At 31.7% G+C, this 21660-nt stretch overlaps 3 protein-coding genes across 5 annotated transcripts; all 3 read left to right on the forward strand.

Moving 5' to 3' along the window:
• The first annotated feature begins 2467 nt into the window (after positions 1 to 2467).
• LOC123909916 (cation/H(+) antiporter 4-like) lies at positions 2468 to 6447 on the forward strand. Its single transcript, XM_045960849.1, has 3 exons — positions 2468 to 2722; positions 3897 to 4901; positions 5296 to 6447. The coding sequence occupies exons 1-3, from the start codon at positions 2468 to 2470 to the stop codon at positions 6445 to 6447; spliced, it is 2412 nt and encodes an 803-aa protein (XP_045816805.1).
• Positions 6448 to 7022: 575 nt separating this feature from the next.
• Positions 7023 to 9219, forward strand: LOC123908475 (transcription initiation factor TFIID subunit 7-like). 2 transcript variants are annotated; one of them, XM_045959127.1, is made up of 5 exons: positions 7023 to 7453; positions 7744 to 8000; positions 8104 to 8223; positions 8334 to 8403; positions 8660 to 9219. In XM_045959127.1, exons 2-5 carry the CDS (start codon positions 7749 to 7751, stop codon positions 8815 to 8817), a joined length of 600 nt encoding a protein of 199 aa, XP_045815083.1. In that variant the 5' UTR covers positions 7023 to 7453; positions 7744 to 7748; the 3' UTR covers positions 8818 to 9219. The 2 variants fall into 2 exon arrangements, with proteins under 2 accessions (XP_045815083.1, XP_045815082.1); XM_045959126.1 differs by having other exon boundaries at positions 7068 to 7453; positions 7747 to 8000.
• A 1965-nt stretch (positions 9220 to 11184) lies between these two features.
• On the forward strand, positions 11185 to 16195 carry LOC123908474. 2 transcript variants are annotated; one of them, XM_045959124.1, is made up of 11 exons: positions 11185 to 11320; positions 11401 to 11500; positions 11593 to 11656; positions 11756 to 11845; positions 11937 to 12001; positions 12740 to 12823; positions 13010 to 13089; positions 13157 to 13373; positions 14317 to 14372; positions 14475 to 14570; positions 14663 to 16195. In XM_045959124.1, the coding sequence occupies exons 1-11, from the start codon at positions 11292 to 11294 to the stop codon at positions 14961 to 14963; spliced, it is 1182 nt and encodes a 393-aa protein (XP_045815080.1). In that variant the 5' UTR covers positions 11185 to 11291; the 3' UTR covers positions 14964 to 16195. The 2 variants fall into 2 exon arrangements, with proteins under 2 accessions (XP_045815080.1, XP_045815081.1); XM_045959125.1 differs by having other exon boundaries at positions 11756 to 11836.
• The last annotated feature ends 5465 nt before the right edge of the window (positions 16196 to 21660 follow it).

Below are 21660 nucleotides of genomic sequence, written 5' to 3' on the forward strand. Positions count from 1 at the left end.
CTATTCATTAATTTCTGGATTATATTAATAATACAGCCTTTGTTTCAGTTATCATGGGAATGAGCTCATATTACTTTTGCTGGTGTTAGTTTTGGTGACGAAGAGCAAATATTCCTGTAAGTCGTCCATTGTTGATGTCGCCCGTTTGTGGTTTGGCCTAAGAAATCCAATAGTTGTTTTCCATCTGCGTAGCTCGAAATAGAATTTGACAAAGGTTGAGTAAGCACTCCATTTTACTCGACTAGTTGTTGCTTCGTCTTTGAAGTTATGCAGATGGAAGCAATTATTACATTTCTTGGGCTACGAATCAAAGAGGCGGAGTCAACAATGGGCGGCTTAGGGAATATGTGCTCCTCTTTCTGGTGGCAAAGGACTATCTTAATGGCAACAGTTGCCGTCGAGACTGCTCAACCTCTTTTTAATGCCACCTATTTCATTTTTTGACTACCACACCTTCAAGCCGAATTCCGAGTTGGGTAAGTTTCACTAGTATTCTCTATCTTATAAAATTATTGTTGTCAGTTTCATTCACATTACTTCATTTTCTTTGTGATTGTTACAGTCATCTACGGATCAAACATACCCTAGAGATTAGCCGGACTAATCTTTGCACTTATCTAGTTATTGAGTATCATTGTTCTAATATCTCAGGCTGCATGACAAGTGATTCTTCAAATTAGGAGTATGTCTTAATTGATCATATCCTGATTTTACAAGCTTAATTGAGTTACTAATCTAACTAAGATTTCTATTTGCAAAATTTTCCCATCTCACAATTAGTGATAGTTTCCGTAGTTTATATACTCAAAATTGTTGACACGTTGTGAGAGACTAATCTCTTCCACTAGATCCAACTCCCGATTAGTAATAAAATATGATTTTAACACATACAAATCTTATTCCAATAACAAACATGCATTCATGACTTCACGCACTCAGGACGTAGGTAATTGTTCAATCAAGATTGGATGGTTCAAATCTAAGATTGGATGACGCTCAACTAATTAAGGATATTCTTAGTGTGTGACTGCGGGAAATTCTCAACTCTGAGGAATCCAATTTTCATCTAAAATCTACATCTAACATTCCGAGGATGTAGGTTTTAGATGTCAGAAGCCATGTCTCTCCAAAAACCAATCAGAAATGGTCACGGGACAGTGGTCAAGAGACTATGACCATTGGCCAATCTATGTATACCCCCAATTTGGATTCTAGAATTCGAACAATCAAAAACATGTTTCGAATTCTAGAACTCAAACATAGTATTTATATAAAACCACAGGGTGTGAGAGACTTGCAGGAAAAAGAAATTCTCATATGTTGAAGGGCATATGGGCAGCAGAGGAGGCCATGGCCCATAACCATAGGCCTTACATCAAGTAAATAAGATGTTTTCTCTCGTCTTTCATGTATTTTTTATACCCTAAATATTTCAATTTTATCCTTGCTAAAAACTCCGGTTCGCAGAAATCGAAGTTTTTTCTAGTTCAAATTCAGGTAACAGAAACCGAATTTTTTTTCAAGGTAAAAAAAATTCGGTTCGTAGCAACCGAAATTTTTATTAAAGGGGAAAAAAAGTAAAATTCAGAAGGAAAAAGAACCATGAGGGCCTAAAAAGAAAACATCGATAAATAAGACTAACAAAGTCACGTGAATGACTGCTTTCTCCTTCCGTTATTTTCTTTCTTTCCTCTTTGGTGTATATGTCCTTGTTTGTCCCACCATTTGTGGTGTCTATTTCCAATTCATGAAAGGTCTCACTCATTAATTTATTTATTTATGAATTAATCAATTTAAGAGGCTCTTTAATAGAAGCATCTAACAATATATAAGAAACCCTTTAAGTTGCCCCCAATTCATAATCGAATTGTGATCTACATATAACATATTTTTGTTTTTGTCCCATTAAGTTTTTATTGTTTGACTGTAGTCCTTGTAAATAAAAAAATTGTCACTTCTAGTCCTTGTAGTTAGCTTATTCGATCACGTGACATGATTTTATTGGGCCACTTATGACATTAGGACTTGAAAAACTAAATATAAACAACATATTATAATGGTCAAAGGATAACTCATCCATGTTTTATTCTCTTTTTGTCTAATTATACCATATGGTTAAGACACCTCAACAATGTGTACATGTAAAAATAGCAGTGCATGCTTGTAATAAACGTGTTATGTCGAACCATGTATATTGAAATAAAGTATAACAACTTGCCAATTTAATTACCTAAACAATCAATCTTAAAATTTAGTTATTTAGTTATTTTCCTTGTCAGTTACACCGTAGAAGTTTTTTGTAATGACCATAAAAAGAAATTATTCAAACTCACAAGCAACCCAAATTCAACCACAACATGATGCAAAAAATCATGAAACACTTGCTAGATTATTTTTTTCTTTCTCTCCATTGAATTAATTGATTTTTCTCATACCAATTCTTGGGAATTAATTAACTCATATAAAAATGAGCATAAATTCAAATTATAGTTTATTTCATTCAGTCACTAGATTGAATCAAAGCAGCTACGAAGTTTGTTTTGAGGCTCCACCACATATTGTTTCAGATGGTTTATGGGGTGGTAAAGGAAATCGAAGGACTCCAATGAAATCTTTCTTTCCCTTGTTTGAATTACAAACCCTTATCATTTTTGTCCTCACCCAAATGTGCAGTTACCTTCTCAAACCCTTAAAACTCCCTCAATTCATTGTACAAATGATTGTAAGTACCTCCAACTTTTTTAAAAATATATTTTCAAACCGAATAAGTTATATATGGTAAATGTGAAAGATTTGTATCAATATGTACCAATATATTTATTGTTTTCCTAGATTGTTCATTATACTTTTAGGAAAATAAAAAGTTGAATTACAAAAAAAAAATAAAAATTTGTCGCTGATACAGTTGAGAACTATTAAGTTTTCATATTTTTGTGGTTGAGTATAGGCCTCTCAAATTCTAATATGGTATCAGAGCCTATCCTAGATCCATTTGTTGTTTATTGTGGAGACCTCCCATATTTGGGCCACCCGTTGTTGTTGATCCCACGTTCCAGCTTGTTCAGTTCTGGACGTGAGGGGGGGGGGGGTGTTAGAAGTCCCACATTGGCTAGAGATATGGTAAAGATAGCCTTTATAAGTGTAGTGCAAACCTCAACTCTCAAGCTAGCTTTTGTGGTTGAGTATAGGCCTTGTTAGAATAGAAAATATTATATTATTTGTTGAGAAAATATCTCGATTTGGTTTGTTTATTCTTAGCCCTATAATAAAGGGATTTAGTTTAGATTTAAATTTATTCACTTGGTTATAAATACCAATGTAGTATCATACTATTTGATTAATGTAAATAATGTAAATATTGTAATTAGGGTTATTGACATCACTATCAATAATATTTTATTGTTCCTTATTATTTTCTCCTATTCTTTCACCCAAATTTGTCTCTAATTCCATTGAAGACTATTAACTTCTCTATAAATGGCCACGTGACCCTGAATTGATAAACGTTGATATCATATTAAATTTCTATATTAGATCTCATTCTTATAAAATTAAATTGTAAACCTATCATTATTGGACTTGGTGCATATATATATAAAATGGAATATTATATCCTAAATGTCTAAGTTTCGATAGACTTATATCATATTAGGTTTATTTATATCGGGCATAATTCATCCCTATAAAACAAGATTGTAAAGTAAGAGATGTGACTCTTTATAAATTTGTTCTGGACATTAATAATATTCTAAGTCAAAGTTTGATTTTTCTCGATAATGATACCAATATTGGAGACTAATTTTATTTTATTGTCTCTAATTCAATAATATATTATGGTAGTAACATAATCAAGTTTGTGCTAAAATTGAACACACTATTTTTCATTCCATTTACAGGCTGGACTGATTATAGGTGTTTCATTTGAGATAAAGTCATTGGAGACATACATTAACATTTTGTTTCCATATGGTACACATGACACAATTTCAGCAATTTCATCAATTGGTTTTGTACTTTTTGTATTTATAAACGGTGTACAAATGGATTTCAGCATGATAACAAGAACAGGAAATAAAGCATGGACAATTTCAATTGTTGGATTAGTTATACCATTAGCTCTTGGTGTTATACCACTAATACTATACCCTGAAAGAATAGAAAGCATTGAAAAAGCAAATGGACATGGAATTTTTGTGGCATTGATAACTCATAGTATGAGTTCATTTGCAGTAATTGCTTCCCTCTTAAGTGAACTTCAAATCCAAAACTCTGAGATTGGTAGATTGGCTTTGTCCTCAGCTTTGGTTGGTGACATATTGAGAACAACCATTACAACAAATATTGTTGTTGTTATGGGTAATCCAAATATGAAAATCATTTCAAGAAACTTGTTATCACTTTTTGCACTTGTTATATTCATTCCATTAATATGTAGGCCAATAATGTTTTGGATCATTAAACATACACCAGAAGGAAGACCTGTGAAAGATGGTTATATTTATGTTATCATTTCAATGGTTTTTGCTTTAGGTGTTTTATCAGTTAAGATTGATCAAGAATTTGTCTTAGGAGCTTTCATTTTGGGACTTTCTGTGCCTGAAGGACCTCCTTTAGGATCTGCATTGGTTAAGAAGCTTCAATTCTTTGGAATAACATTATTTTTACCTATCTTTGTGACTACCTCTGTGTTGAAAGCAGATTTAACAATGGATTTTTCATCATATATTATGGTGTCTACTGGTATGGTGGTCCTTGTTACTCACTTGGTCAAGATAACAGCATGTTTTATAACTGCTCTTTGTTGCATGATGCCTGTCACTGATGCTTTATGTCTTTCCCTCATTTTGAACACTAAAGGCGTAGTTGAAATTGGCACCTACAATGCCTTATTCGACAATGATGTACGTATTACTTACATTGGCTTAATTGCACATTTGGTCTTTTATGTTTATTTTAGGTTTCAAGTTGGTCCCTTATGTTTCAAATTGACCCCTTATATTTTAAAAGTTTCAAGTTGGTCCCTCGAGTTTCTAAAATTTGAATTAGTTAGTCCTATAAATAGGGACTAAATAATTCAAATTTTGAAACTTGAGGGGACCAACTTGAAACGTTTAAGACATAAGGGACCAATTTGAAACTATCAGTATCTCTCCTATTTTTATGATGATTCATAAACTAACTTGATGAATTGATAATAGATGAAGGACTACTTATTATATTTCTTTCTAACTTGATAGATTAATTATTCTTATTCAAATATGATCATAAATGTATGTATGCATTGCATGTATGCAGATTATTGATGAGCAAGCATATGCAGTGATGATTATAAGTGTAATGTTCATAGCCAGCATTGTGCATTGGTCAGTTAAGTTATTATATGATCCATCAAGAAAATATGCTGGATACCAAAAAAGGAACATAATGGGATTAAAAAGAAACTCTGATCTAAGAATACTGATAACACTTCAAAAACATAACCATATTTCAGCAGCAATAGATTTCTTAGACCTATGTTCTCCAACACATGAATCTCCAATCACAGTTGAAGTACTTCATGTAATTGAGCTAGTTGGAAGAGCCTTGCCTGTTTTCATTCCTCATTGTCTTCAAAGACAAGACTCGGGATCTGCTTCGCATAAATCATACTCTGACGATGTCATCCTTGCTTTCGATATCTACAAGCATGATAATGAAAATGCAGTATCAATAAACACTTACACAGCAATATCTCCAGCAAATCTCATGTTTGAAGATGTCTGTAATCTTGCATTGGACAAAGTTGCATCAATAATCATTCTTCCATTTCATATAAGGTGGTCTAGTGATGGTGTAGTTGAATCTGATGACAAAAAGGTTTTAAGAGCATTGAATCAAAAAGTCCTCGAAATAGCTCCATGTTCCGTTGGAATCCTCGTAACTCGTGCTAATTCAATATCGAAAACAACACCAATAACATCTGTAACATCAGAATTTTCCACTATTCGATTAGCTGTAATTTATTTAGGCGGAAACAACGATGATGATGAGATTTTATGTTTAGTGAAACGTGCAATGAAAAATCAAAGGATCAACCTAGTTGTTTACCATCTTGTTGCTAAGGATTGCATAGCAGAATTGGAGGATTTAATGGTAGATGGTCATGACTTATTGCAAGAAGTAAAACGTGCTGAAAATGTGAAGTATCAAGAGATTTTCACAAAGGATGGATCACAAACAGCTTGTTTTCTACGTGAGATTGTGAATGAACATGATTATTTTATTGTTGGGAGAAGACATGGAATTCGTTCTCCTCAAACAGATGGATTATCAGAATGGAGTGAATTTCCTGAACTTGGTGCTATCGGTGATTTCCTTGCTTCACCTGATCTTAATAGTTGTGCATCTGTTATGGTTGTGCAGCAACAACTTTTACGCAAGAAAGAACTTAAAGAGTGGATTTTATAGGTTTCAAAATAGAGGCAGATTCCATATAAATTCAGAAAAACCATTAACTATTTTTACAAAATTCTATGTATAGCCTACTAATGTACGACCTTTATGAAAATCTTTTTTGGCAAGCAAGTTACTCCCTCTTGACTTAAATCTTAGTTAGATACACATGTTCTTTTTGTTCAAGTATGCAGTTGACTGTAACACATGATCTAACAATCTTTAGGTTCAGCCTTTATTTATATATATGACTCAAATTTTAGTGGGAATGGATTGAAAATGTAGTTGAACTTCAAGGTATGTGGTTCGATTTCCACAGACAAAAACTCTACTAGAGAGGGATAGAGAATATCGTGAGATACAATATCGGGATTGCCTACTAAATACATAGAATATGGGTTTGGACCGTTACTAAGCAACTTGCTTGCTGGCAACTCATGGATCTATGATCTCATGGGTTTGTAAAAAATATAATTTTTTACAAATCTATAACAAATGCTATTAAAATAATACAAAATCTATAACAAATGCTATTAAAATAATAAAATAGATTTTTTAAATAAATAAATTACCTAAGGAATATCTATTTTAGTTTTAAATTTTACGATTCGATCCTCCTTTTCCCCCCTCGTCCCAACGGCCATAAGCTCATCCTAGAGCAGAAAGCCATAACGGCCGTTGGATGGATCTGACTCGAACCGACCCAAAAGGCTACGTTTTTTCTTCAACCCCCTTCATTTGCATCTTCTTATCTCTCTCTTCTCGATCAACTCTCTCAAATCATCTCAATCTGAAAACCCTAACGCCACCTTTACCCTCCAATTCCGGTTGCCACAGACGGCATCTCTCAATATTAAACCGATCAAACTCTCTTTTACCATCTCTACTTCAAAAGCCCTCAACTGATTTTCGGTTCTGGTAAGTTACGCCGTCAACACCGCCACAGGTTCTGCGTTTTCCGACCGCCGTGGACCTCAGTTTAAGAAAAGGCACATATTACACACTTCACTGCATCGTTCTCGTAAGATCTATCAATAATTTTTATTTTTTTAATCAATTCCGGTTTATTATTGTTATCTGTGAAATTTCATATGAAATTCTATTGGAATTATCTTTTGAATACCGATTATTAATTATTGATATATATGCAATTTTGAAGCCAACTAATTACAATAACTGATTCTGAATCAGTTAAATCAGTTATTTGGTTGGTGTTCATTGGATTTTGGATTTTTCTTTTGCCTTAAGACAATTTAATTTGATATTATTCATTTCCGATTTGTAATGATTCTAAAAACAACCTAATTGAAGTAGATATGGAGGAACAATTCATACTTAGAGTTCCACCGAATGTTGCGGAGCGGATAGAGCGTCTTCTGAATGAAAACAATGCTTCTTCATCGGAGGACAAGTCGCTAGATTTGCAATTTGGCGAGGATGGAAGAAGCGGTACATTTGTGATTGGGGATGAGCACTTCCCAGCTTCTCTATTGGATCTTCCTGCTGTGGTTGAATCATACAAGACTTATGATGATAACTCTTTGGTTAAGACTGCTGATATTGGTCAGGTCAGGTATCCATCGTTGGTTGCATTGTTCGTTCGGTCTTAATCTTATTCCTAGATCTGGATGATTAAATAATTGCTTGCTTTCATAATGAATTCAACAACAGATTATTATGGTGAGGGAATCTGGTGATGCTGCTCCGGATGTAATTGAGTGTAGACATGGCCTAACACCTCCGATGAGAGATGCTCGCAAACGTAGATTCCGCAGAGAGCCTGACCTCAATGTAATATATTCATTCGCACATAACATTATCTTAGCATACCTGAGGCCACTCTATTATTTTAAAAAAATTGTCTGCTCTCTTACCGAATTTTTTCATTCTTCATTTTGCAGCCTGAGCTTGTCTCCCGTGTTGAGAAAGATCTTCTCAAAATCATTGCTGGAGGAACGGCTGAAAATCTTGATATCCTTTCATCTTGTTTGTTTCAAGCAATAATTTAGTGAACTTTCTAAATCTCTACGTATTTTATCATTCCACTTTGAAATGGATAGCTGATGAGATCATTTTCGTTACTTACCTTTTTTGCATTTGCATCAACGACAAAAATTTGACATGGTTTCATGTGATCTATTTGCATCAATGACAAAAGTAAGTTTGTTGATTTTATATTAGTGTTAAGTGTAAACAACCTTTGGCTATTTTCTTGACTGAGATTCACATGTGGAAGTAGCTGAACAAGAAGGGGAAGAGAATGCTCGAAGTGCTAATAAAAAACCTGCAGCTACACCTGCATCAAAGCATGATGTTCCAGAGACTCATACAAACGCTGGGGATGCTGACAGGAGCGATTCTGATGAATCTGATGAATCAGTTTGACCAATATTAACTACCAATGAGTATTGATATCAGATGAATGCTTGTAGACACCTTTTTTGACATATTCTTGAACACTCTTTATGAATAATAGATTATTTTATAATAAGAAAAAGAGTCAATTTTTGAAAATATATATTGATTTTCTAAAAAATGAATAAATCATAAAAGGGTGTATAAAAAGGTGTTTTGCTTTCATTCACATTGTATAATTTTGTTCTGTTAAATTTGATCCCATCTACAGTTTTAAGATAGGATGCAAGATTTGCTATCCCATATTGTGCAATTATGTTACATTATCTGTTGTATTTTACCCTAACTTTATGTAAACAGTAAACTGCCTGTAAGGTCCTACTTCACCCAGCCCAGCATATATGAGAATAAGGTTAACCATATGTTTTTAAAGATATTGTGTTATTGTGCAAAGCAAATGCTTCATAATACGGGATTTAAGTTTTGTTTAGTAAACATCATCTGTTGGTCTTTCTCACTTATCCAAAATCTTAAGTAATTAAGTTTATGATCTTTCTCACTTATATAGTATTCAATTTTTTCTATAAAAAAAGTACTCACCTTCCACTTTTTCAAGCAATATAGAATTTAATTTACAGTACCTCACATTTGTCACAACAAAAACATGCCTCCACCAAAACTTGACCAAAACTTGTCCAGCAAGCTTGTGACTACAATGGACATATCATTGAAATTGAATCACTATTATATAGAGAGTACTCCATGTAGCATCCACATGTGCACATTACCACCAACCATAATGATAATGTCATAACGGATGTTGGAACAACGTGTTTGAGACAAACAATTTGCATCACTGAAAGAAGATCTGAAATTCAGAAATTATAAGGCTTATGTCAAACCAAGCTGAGTTTGTATAAGTTTTAAATTTTTTTAACATTTACTAAACTAAATTCACGCATAATTCTTGATTCTTATACGCAAAAAAACTAACAGAACACAAAATATAACTGAAAAGTTTTCCTATTTATGCAGTGAAAAAAACATTACTTCAACTCATAACATTAAACAAAAAAACTCATAACATTAAAGACAACATAACTTCATAACATTACTTCCTAGTTTCCGTCACCAAAAAAAAAAAACACATTACTTCCTAGTTTAATTCCTAGTACATAACATTAAACACAACATACCGTTACTTCATAGTCCTTCCTAGTTTAACTCCTTAGACTTCCTTGTTTAATAGTATTTCATAACTGTTAATTCCCAGTGCCCTCCAAGAACTTCAGGGTTTGTCATATGCATGCTTCATCCTTGAAAGTGTGGTTACTTCATTGTCGAATGGACTCTTGTTCCTAAATGTTATATAAAGAGAATTTTCTTGCATGTTCATAACTCACATCATATAACAAACACCAATATACAAATAAATCTAAAGTCTTACAAAACAAATTATTTTTTATCACATACGAGTTGCTTTCTCTCCCACCAATCATCTGGTGCTCCAACAATGTTATTCATAGGATCCCACCCTAATCCAGTTTCTTTCCCAAACAAGTTGTACCATGCTCGCCAATCTTTTCTTAGACTGCCATACCTGTTCTTTAGTTGAACTTTCTCATACTTCCGGTCAACTCATGAAATCGGGAAATAATGTTTTTCCACCCTTTTTTCGTAAAACTGGTACCAACACATTCACCCTTATAAACTTGATACAAACAAGTTTTGATTTTCAGTTGACTTATTCACCCCATCTTTAGTTGTAGAGGCCGTAGTAGAACAAATTGAGATAAAATTGGTAATTGAAAAATAAACCTTCATTCCAAAAAACCATGAAAACTATTAATTGTGTGAACCAGCTATAGTAGGTCACATGCATAGGTCCACCGGTGGACCCTTATTTTTGGGTTCATATAAGTGGCTTCCCAATTTTTAATTTTTCTTTAAAGATAAACTTAAATGGCTTGAATTGAGAGTCCTCTAATACTTAACTCAATTCTTTTAGATTTAATATTTTTAATATTTTATTGGAATTCAAACTCAAAACTTCACAATTTTTAGTGAATTTCTATTTGTAACTACCACTTCAACAAAAATAAAAATAGAAGAAAAATTTAATAACATAGATAATATTTTGGCCAAGTGTATACTGCTAGTGCCACATCATTAATAACATTGACACTTCATTAAAACTAACTCTAAAATTAAGTAGAGGACTAAATTGAAATAAGGACTAAATTTACGAAAAATTGAAATAAGAGACTAAAATATTAATTTTAAAAATAAAGGAATCAAAATTTTAATTAAAAAATTTAAAATAGAGGACCAAAATGCAAAACTGCATTTATCCCAAAAAAAAAAAAAAAAAATGTTCGAACCAAAGCAAAAATAAGAACCTAAGTAGAAATGAACTGTTTTGAAAAAAGTGCAAAACAGGGGGAACATTGAACAGTACTACCTAATTCACATTTGAAATTTGGAACCATTTTTGACTGATTAATATGGCCGCAGAAGCAAATAAGATCCGCAGGTACTCTCTTTCTTCTTCTTCTTTCTCTGATTCCATCTCCGTTATTCTAACGCCGTTATCTCATTCTGCAAACTTTTCAGTCGAATTTCAGAGATTCACAACTTCATCAAAAACGACGAAGAAGAATCAAACCCTTCAGATTCCGCCGATTTACTCCACGACTGTGCTCTTCATGTTCAAGTTGCGTACAATTCTTAAATTGAATAAACTCTCACTCTTAATCTTACCCTAACACAATCAATTTATTCACTTTCAATTTTCATTTCTCACAGAACACAGTGCAACAAATTGTATCCGAATTCTCTGATATCGATTCTCTACAAAATTCCGATTTCGGTAATTCAAATCAACTCTTTTTCCTTTTCCTTTTCTTTATGTAATTTTAGGTTATGTGAATTTTCTTTTGTGTTGTTGTTGTTTCATATGCTTATGTAGAGTATTTGACAAAGGAACTTAATGATGTAAAAGTTGAATCCACCAATGTAGCTACCGAGATTGAGTATCTTGCGAGAACTCGTAAGGATGGTTAGTTTCACTCACTTTTTGTTTGTTTTTTTGTTTCACATAACCACCAATGGATTATACTGTGTAATTATTGTTATTCTTTTTTCTTCAGATTCTATTAATTTGGAGGCCAAACTTGAAGAATTGGAATGTTCTTTACAATATATTGCATTAGAGGTTGGTATTTGCTAGTTGCTACTTGGTTTGGTTCTCTTCTAAACAAAGCAACCTGTTTGGATAAAAAGGTTGTTTGTGGCTTTTAGCACAAGCACTTCTCATGATAAGTGCTTATGTATAAGCTATTTTTATAGAAAAAGATAAAATAAGATTGTTTTTGTATGTGCTATAAGTTGTTTTCTTAAGCTATCTTGGATAACTTATGAAAATAAGCTGAAAAAGCTTATGAAAAAAGTCATAAAGGACAAAACTTATCCCATTAAATAAGCTCAAATAAGCCAATCCAAACATGCCTTAACTAACTATGTTGTGTTTTATACTTTTAGCTAATAATAAACACTTCTGTCCTAAATAAATATCAGACCAGTTAACTAAATTATGAGAATTAAGAAATTGGGTATGATATTAATTTGTTAAATGGTAGTATTGTTTTTGCGCTTCATAGTATTTTTTGGAAACTTATTTGGTTATAGAAAAAATGTTAAATAATTAGGGGTATTTTGGTAAACAAATATATAATGCAGTTGAAATTTTGAAGAGAGATTCGAACAAAATGGGATGATGAAAGTTCTCGAGGTTTCTATATTTAGGGACGGAAGTAGTAGTAATATACCTATGCTCATTATGACGAAGCCTTGTTTGTTTTCAATTTTCATTTAACCATCCATTTGTTTATTGAGTGGAAGGGGATTCTCCAGTCAGTAATCGTGTTTTGACAGTTGTTTTTAATAATTATAGGAGCAGATGACAGCTGAGGCTAATGAAGGAATTGTTTCTCCAATGCTGGAAGACACTGTCATGAATCTAGGCGAAAATTTGGAGGTGTTTGATTTCTATGCCCCATTGCTTGCCGTTTATTTTTATTCTTTTTGGCATTGAATTAGTTTCAAACCCATGTGGACTCATTACACCGTGAACATTTTTCTGCTTCTTTCACTTTGGTGGTTCTTCACTGTAACTTTTATACAAAGTGTATATTTTTATTGAAATATTTCTTCGTTGTTGCAGCAATTGGAACTTGAGAGTAAGGTTGATGAAATGAAGGAGATTCTGAAGACTATGGAGTGTCTTCAGTGTGAGGTCAAATGGTAAGTTCAACTATTTTCATTCGCACTTTCAGATACTATGGCTTACTCATCTTGCTCACCTTTTCAGGTTTGATGCTATAGATCAGATTGACGATGTATTGACGGGTCTAAAAGTGCTTGCATTTGACGAGAATTGCATTAGGCTGTCTTTGCAAACTTATATGCCAACGGCAGAGAGCATTTCTTGCCTACAGAGAGTTGAAGATACCAATGATGCATCTGTGCAGAATCATGAGTTATTGATTGAAGTGTTTGAGGGGACCATGAAGTTAAAGGATATTCAGGTTTCAAAACAGATCACCATTTCATTCTTTGACTTGTTTGTTACGACCATTGTTCATTAGATTTGACAATGGTGTTCAGCAATGATGTGGAAAATTACTGATATGAACCATATAATTATTAGGGAAAAGTGACAGTTTGAGTGTTGCCATTTAGATAAGCTCATATGAACTATGAAAGGCTTTTCTGTCATCAAATAATGTCTGCTTTGAAGTTGTTTCTTTTGGTATTTTGAAGTATACTTTTTGTGTTTTTTGAAGCAGAATTGACCATGAAAATCATGGTCAACTTCTATTAGTTTGATCTGATGGTGATATTCATTCTGATATTCCATTTGGCTTTATAGTTATCATTAGTATCTTGTAAAAAGCTGAGTTTATAACTATTTTTTTAGTGTCTTCAACTTTATGCCTTATGGTGTTTGCTCTAGTTACTTTTCTTTTTATTTTTAGTACCTTTGTTGTAGGTGATTAATACTCTGTAAATGTTGTTTTGTATTTGCAAAATTAGGTGAAATTTTTTAAAGTTTAGTAGTCATGGAGTTATTTTTAAAGTTTAGTAGTCATGGATCATTTACCAATTTCAATTAGCCCAGACATTTCTGGATGGAATCTTTAGCATCATATTTTGTTGTTAACTTTAGATTTCATGTAGAAGACTTAAGAAAGGGTAATTATAAGATTAGGTTCTGAAGGAGCTTATTTCTATTAATTAGTAATAACGCTTCATACTTCACATGTGATCTTAGCAAAACACAGCAACAATATCATTTTTCCTTTCCTAATCTCTTCCTTTAGGAGGAGATTGTTGGATACTTTTGATATAATGATGTTTGGTTATACTTGATGAACGACGTATAAAATCAAAAGCATCAAGTTATTCGTCAGTTTAGTTTTTAGCATATGCTCTTGATGATTTGTTAACTTTTTTGGTTTTGTTATTTAGGTTTTTCCAAATGATATATATGTGGATGACATTGTTGATACTGCAAAGTCTGTCAGGTCCGCCATTTCTTTCTTTTTGCTCTGTCTAGGTTTACTTAATTCTCCCCTCCACCGAAATTCCTTATGGCTATAACTTTTTGACCATCATTCACCATGCAGTAATTCCTCATTGCAATGGTTAATACAAAAACTGCAAGATAGAATTATACTAAGCACACTTAGGAGACTTGTGGTAAATGATGCTAATAAATCAAGGTGAGAGACTGTAATATAATCCTTTCAGTTTGATGTTATTAAATTTGGATTATGATTTAATATTCTTTTCACTATTTCTTGTCTTAATGTAGATATTCTGTTGAATACTTGGACAAAGATGAGACTATTCTAGCTCATTTAGTTAAAGGAATTGATGTATACATAAAATTGTCTCATGGTTGGCCAATATTTGGTTCTCCATTGAAGCTGATATCTATCAAGGGTTTAGATATTTTGAAGAAAAATTCTGCAAGTTTTCAATGCGAAGTTGAGGTGAGAGAATTCCACCTAGCTATAAAAAATTTCAGACATTATTCTTCCTTGTGCTGTACAGATGTGTTAAAGCATTCTCTATGTGGTATCAAAGTTTTCACCTCAAACTGTCCTACTTAAATTGCTTGCTGAATCCACTGGAATTGTGGAGTAGTTTATACATATATTTTCATTTCTTTGATAGTAGCTGGAATATTAATTCACCGACCTAGCCAATATGCTAGTCCGTATGTTGTTTTTAGTCCTCATATGATAGTACTCCGAAATGTGCGAAACTTAAAATTTACTATTACTAGAGTGGCCTGGTTAGGAATAGAGTGTATCAAATTATGTAGAGTTCAAGCCTGGACATCAATAAACCCACCTATGTAATCAACATTATGTAGAGTTCAGATTTTTTGTTTGAAACTGTCAAATGCAAGTTTTAAACATCAAGAATTAGCTCAATATAGGTTTATAAAGAAGCAGTAAATGTCCTCCAATTTGTTGTATCATGTTACTGTCTTTTAATTCCTTTCAATCATATTACTTGGTAAATTTATATTTGACAATACTTGGTAAAATTGCAGTTGTATTGATTCTTGTACTAATTTTACTTGGAATATGTATTTTTATTGTTGAGAAGTGAAAAGTTTGCACTTGTGATACAAATTGTGGTGGAAGAATGTAGATAATTTAAAGTATACATTTTGGAGGCTAGTAGATTAATCCGCAAACTTTTAAGAAATTAGCATGTTGTAATTGGCTATTAATTACATGTTTTTAAGTCATATTTGGTGTGTGGTATTCAAAGAGTAAAGTAATTGGAATCCCACTTTACCAAAAAAAAAAAAGTAATTGGAAACCCCTTTGATGTTTTGCTATTAGTTTCTTTTTAAAAAAAAATTTGAAAAACAAAACAAACGGGTGACTATCTGTCTCCTACATACAAGTATCTGTAATGAAATCATATCTCATATTTGTGGTTAACTTCAATGGTTGGAAGATTTGTGCACTGACATTGTTCTTTGGTGGATTGACTATTCAGAATCTGGCCAACTCTTTAGACACTCATACTCGGCAAAATATACTGCGCTTTGTTGATGCTGTTGAAAACGTGCTTAAAGAGCAGTTGCAGCTTGATAGCCGCTGATGGTTCTGGCTAAGGATGTGCTCACAAAATCTGTATGTTTGAAGTTCTGTATCTTGTGCTCATATTCACTTTTCTATTTGCTGAAGCAAATATTATAATTATCTTGTTAAGATGATTTACTTCAATTTTAGACAAGAAACTGACATGCTAAACTGGTATATGTAATATTCGAATTGTCAGGATCAGTTAATCAGATATTGTGATAGAATTGAAAATTTCACATGAGTAATCCCATAGTTCATAAGAAGTTCATATTTTTAAAATGATAGAATGTGTCAATGATAAAAAACGGTATCCGTTTCCTTTCTGTGCCTTCATTCATCAGATCAAAAGTATTAACACCACTCAAGTTTTAGTCATATCCTGCACGTACAAGTCTTATTTGAAAGGGATTTTCCTTTTTCTATTTAAATAATACCTTCAACTCCTTGTCTTAATCAAATAAAAAAGTTAGAATATTTGAAGGTAAAAATGTGTCTTCCACTTGGTAATTCATAAAAGATCATGAAATTGCAAGTTGATTAATATATGTATTACAAATATTATATGGAGGGGTATTAAGCAACACCATATCACATTCTGAATACTTAAACACACTTTATTCAAATGCTCAGCGAAGCAAGTGAAGATAAAATCCCCCAGAAACAAAGAATTAAATGAGCATATAGTGTTATAGCATATCTAGGCAATTTAAGTGCCAACACTGTGGAGCACTACAGTCTCGACAGTGAGTCCTTAAGAACTCAAAAAGAAACGTAGGTATATTACATATACACTTGAGGAGAGAGAACTGGTAGATGAAACACATGCTTAACTGATCAAATTCCTAGCAAATTCAAATATTAATTGAAAATAACATATAATTGATAGTTGAATGGGTTAGTGGTATATTATTGGAGGTTGGTGAATTGTCTTCCACTTGCAAGTTACAACCCCCGCATGACTGCATGGACTGAAAGGTTTGCTAGTTGCTACATACCAAACTATATATTTCTAATTCTAATGTATGTGGAAAAACGTATTAATATTTGGAAGGGAAATTTGAATGGTCAATCATATATTGTTGTTTTGGTGTTAAAATATCAACCAGGAAACTCAATGGAAACAATCAAATGATTGGCTTGATATATTCCAAGGGCTATCCAGTGTTAGGTGAGGTGAGACTGTTGATTTTTAAATTGAATTAAAATAATATTCTCGTCCTTAAGCTTTTTAAATTATTTGTTTTTGTCCTTTAGTGCATGTGCATCTTATTATTACTTATGAATTATGATGAGAAATTCTATCTTGGGCAGAAACCTAAGAAAAAATCATTTAGGCACACACTCACAAATATAATAAAGGCAAAATTACACCAGAAGTCCTTTATCTTATTTATTTGTAATACTTTGATTCTTTATCTTTTATTTGTAACATATAGGTCCTTTATCTTTTAAAACATGCACGATCATGTCCTTTTTTCTATTTTTTATTTAAAAATGCTGATGTGTCGATGACTTGGCAGTAATGTCACTATTTTTTTATTATTTTTTTTACATAAACATTTTAAATAAAATTTTAATTTTTAAAAATAAAAACCTAAGAATGTTCATATTCTATATTCTTCATCTTCAATCAAAAAACCTAATACCCACAACCCAAAAAACCAAAAAATTTAACCAGATCTGAGAAATTAAAGCCATAAATCACATAACAAAATCAAGCAAATATTAAGAAAACATAAATCAAGCAAGTCCCAAAAATCTAAAACACAACCTCATAAATTTGTTAAAAAAAAACTCATGAATTTGTTCTCACTGTCTCTTGCCAACAAGTAACACCACACAAGACAATAAGATTAAGGGCGGCTAAAGCTCATACAATTTGCAGTAGATCTGCTTGAGGTGGTGGAGCTTTGGAGATACAACTTTAATATGTGGATTTGACAACAAACTAAGAAAAATAGATGTTTGGTGGTGTAGCTTTGGAGTTTTAATTTTTTTTATTTTAGATGGATATTGAGGAGAACATAACATTGATATTGTTTGTAGGTGTATTTGAGAAGAAATTAATTTTGGGTTAAGGATGAAGATGATGAACATATGAAGATGATGATGAACACATTAATTTTTTGGGTTTTTTATAATTTTAATAAAAGAAAAACATTTTAAAATGTAATATAATCCAATTTCAAAAATAAATTATTATTTATAATCCTACATGGCCATGCCATCTCAGCATTTTAAATAAAAAAAAGAAAAAAAGGACATGATTGTGCATGTTTTAAAAGATAAAGGACCAAAATGTTACAAATAAATAAAATAAAGGACTTCTGGTGTAATTTTGCCTATAATAAAGTTAAAACAAAATTAATATTGTCACGTCATCTAGTCATTTCTTCTTTAAATTTTTTTACTCATGTATGTGTGCCTAAAAGATTTTTTCTTGGGTTTGTGCCCAAGTAAGAATTCCTCACTTATGATACCGTTTAAAATACTTTGAACTCGTTTCAATCCGTTATACTTCCTCCGTCCCATATAAGAACTAATTTAGCTAAATACACTGTGTATATGTTTTGTTTTGACCGTATTTTTCTACAAGTATATAAATGTAAATATTATAATATAAGATTTTGTTTGATTTGTGTCTATGAGTATTTTCAAAATATCAAATTTCTATAATTTTTACTAATGCACAATTAAAGATATTTGTAATCAAAGTTATGCATTGGTGTGCGTGCACTGGTCAAATAGTTCTTATATTTTCGGACGGATGGAGGAATTATGATTTTGAATTCGTAGTAGATATTGCATATTATTCTCCATAGGTGTGTTTAGTAACAATTTGTACTGGAACACGAACTCGAATTTTCCCTATGTGTTTTTTTTATATATAATTTCAACACTTTAATACACATATAATTTAAATATGTATACCTCAATGTTGCATGAGAACATATCCAAATAAAATGTGTATGAAAAAATTTAAAAAACAATTTTTTTTATTAAGTAATCTAGTGGCTATAAATTCTATTTGTAAAGTGAATAAGTTGGATGTCCGAGGTTCGAACCTTGGCCACTGCAACTAGGCTACCTAAAAAAAAAGCCTCCCACACAAAATATGTATGCTCTCCAGCACTTTTGATCGGTTGAGATCAGATCATATCATATTTGTGTATTTTCTTTTTGGTAAAGAGGGGTTTCTTGAGTTATTTTTGTCAAGTAGCCTAATGCTTAAAAATTTATCTTTTTAAATAAATAATTGAGAATTCCGAATTCAAACTCCAACGATGCATATAAAATGCAATATTTCAGCCCATTAAGCTCACACTTTATCAACAATAAGAGAGTGTCTAAGCATATTTGTGTATTTTCACATTGCTTTCCTTCATAACAAATAGCCGTGCTCTAATTGTAATCCATTAACTTCTCGTGATTTTCTTCTCACTGCTACTTCATTGTTCTTTCAAATTTTGTGAAAATTCATTCCTACTAAATTGTAAAGCTTTTCTAATAATGAATTGTTGAAAAGAATTTGAGTTTATTTTTTTTAAAAAAAATAATTATTTATCAAATTTTATGATTTTCTAGTCGAATTTTAGATTATCAATACCCCTTTCTCGTGAGAACTTGAGAGTAAACAAAAAAATAAATATATATCTTAAAGCTCCATTGAAAATGTAACTAAATAAATTATATATATTTGAATATAACTTAGATGATTAATAGATATAAATTTATATTTTAACACTTGAAAAGTGTAATTAACTACGTTTGTATTTAATTTAGTTGATGGTTAATTTATTACAAAACCTTATTATATTTATTAACTACATATTAAACATAATTAACTATATATTTAAATTGTGTTAACCAATTTTTTTTTATAAGCATTGTATTAACCATCTGATTTGTTGAGGAAATTTGATGTTTAATTTATGTGTCAAAATAATGCAACTCAAGGCGATACTTCAAAATAACAGTTAAATAATTTAGAGTAATTTATGTTGGCGGTACAATTTTCAGCAGAATATTCTTCCCAAAGAGCGTGATTCATAATTTGCGGTGATCATCTCTCTTAATATAATAGCTTGACTGATCAAAGTGAGTCTCTTTTTTTTATTTTATTTTGTTGACAAACAAAAATAACGATATTCATTAATTCAAATTGGTAAATATTACATCAATCAAAATCATTACATATTCAAAATTGCTAAAAACTAAAAAGGATGAATCTGCGAATAAGCTCACAACATCCGAGTTAATAGCATAAAACGGCTTTAGTAACAATTTGTACCGGAACACGAACTCGAATTTTCCCTATGTGTTTTTTTTATATATAATTTCAACACTTTAATACACATAATTTAAACATGTATACCTCAATGTTGCATGGGAACATATCCAAATAAAATGTGTATGAAAAAATTTAAAAAACAATTTTTTTTATTAAGTAATCTAGTGGCTATAAATTCTATTTGTAAAGTGAATAAGTTGGATGTCTGAGGTTCGAACCTTGGCCCCTGCAACTAGGCTACCTAAAAAAAAAGCCTCCCACACAAAATATGTATGCTCTCCGGCACTTTTGATCGGTTGAGATCAGATCATATCATATCATATTTGTGTATTTTCTTTTTGGTAAAGAGGGGTTTCTCGAGTTATTTTTGTCAAGTAGCCTAATGCTTAAAAATTTATCTTTTTAAATGAATAATTGAGAATTCCGAATTCAAACTCCAACAATGCATATAAAATGCAATATTTCAGCCCATTAAGCTCACACTTTATCAACAATAAGAGAGTGTCTAAGCATATTTGTGTATTTTCACATTGCTTTCCTTCATAACAAATAGTCGTGCTCTAAATGTAATCCATTAACTTCTCGTGATTTCCTTCTCACCGCTACTTCATTGTTCTTTCAAATTTTGTGAAAATTCATTCCTACTAAATTGTAAAGCTTTTTTAATAATGAATTGTTCAAAAGAATTTGAGTTTAATTTTTTTTAAAAAAAATAATTATTTATCAAATTTTATGTATTTTCTAGTCGAATTTTAGATTATCAATACCCCTTTCTCGTGAGAACTGGAGAGTAAACTGTTGGGTTTTGAAGATTGGCTACAATTTTGCAAAAACATCATAAGCCAACTGCTGTACCTAAATGCTGCAGAATGCCTGTACAGCATGTGTCCCCAGGAAAACAGAATGCGCTATAATTACGTTTGCATATCTAGTGAAGATTTGATCTACAAATATGATAGTGCTTATCCAGTAAGCCAAAACGCGTTTGTTACGAAAAGATACTAAGAAGGCGGTTTGTTTTATTTGTTACAAAAATATATTTCAATATTTTTGTTTCAAATCTTTTTATTGAAGAAATATATTTTTTGGAGTAAATCTTTTTTCAAAAATATATTTTTGGGATTGAAGAGTTTGTTGAAGATTTATTTTTCCAACAAATCTTGGGAGCTGTCAATAAAGATTAGATCAAACAATTCTGAAGATTTATCTTGAAGAAACAAGATTATTGAAGACTATAAATACATAGGCTTGAACAACGTATAACTTACGAATTCCAAAGAGTACTTTACAAAGTGTGAGTTTTAGCTTTTAGAGTGTTTTAATTGTGAGCCTTTCTTGTATCACATTGATGCAAGCTTAGGACTGTGTTTAAGTTGTAAGTTGTGTACTTACTCCGAAACTTTTAAGCAA

This window comes from Trifolium pratense, linkage group LG2, assembly GCF_020283565.1.
Source record: "Trifolium pratense cultivar HEN17-A07 linkage group LG2, ARS_RC_1.1, whole genome shotgun sequence".
Taxonomy (NCBI): Eukaryota; Viridiplantae; Streptophyta; class Magnoliopsida; order Fabales; family Fabaceae; genus Trifolium; species Trifolium pratense.

Excerpts from the sequence above, each read along its gene's own strand:
- LOC123908474 (XM_045959124.1), top strand. The coding sequence starts at position 11,292 with ATGGCCGCAGAAGCAAATAAGATCCGCAG. Across the intron at positions 14,373-14,474 it reads GATACTGCAAAGTCTGTCAG|TAATTCCTCATTGCAATGGT; the intron begins GTCCGCCATTTC and ends TTCACCATGCAG. Across the intron at positions 14,571-14,662 it reads AATGATGCTAATAAATCAAG|ATATTCTGTTGAATACTTGG; the intron begins GTGAGAGACTGT and ends GTCTTAATGTAG.
- LOC123909916 (XM_045960849.1), top strand. The coding sequence starts at position 2,468 with ATGAGCATAAATTCAAATTATAGTTTATTTCATTCAGTCACTAGATTG. Across the intron at positions 2,723-3,896 it reads AATTCATTGTACAAATGATT|GCTGGACTGATTATAGGTGT; the intron begins GTAAGTACCTCC and ends TTCCATTTACAG. Across the intron at positions 4,902-5,295 it reads ATGCCTTATTCGACAATGAT|ATTATTGATGAGCAAGCATA; the intron begins GTACGTATTACT and ends GCATGTATGCAG.
- LOC123908475 (XM_045959127.1), top strand. The coding sequence starts at position 7,749 with ATGGAGGAACAATTCATACTTAGAGTTCCACCGAATGTTGCGGAGCGG. Across the intron at positions 8,001-8,103 it reads AGACTGCTGATATTGGTCAG|ATTATTATGGTGAGGGAATC; the intron begins GTCAGGTATCCA and ends ATTCAACAACAG. Across the intron at positions 8,224-8,333 it reads GCAGAGAGCCTGACCTCAAT|CCTGAGCTTGTCTCCCGTGT; the intron begins GTAATATATTCA and ends TTCATTTTGCAG.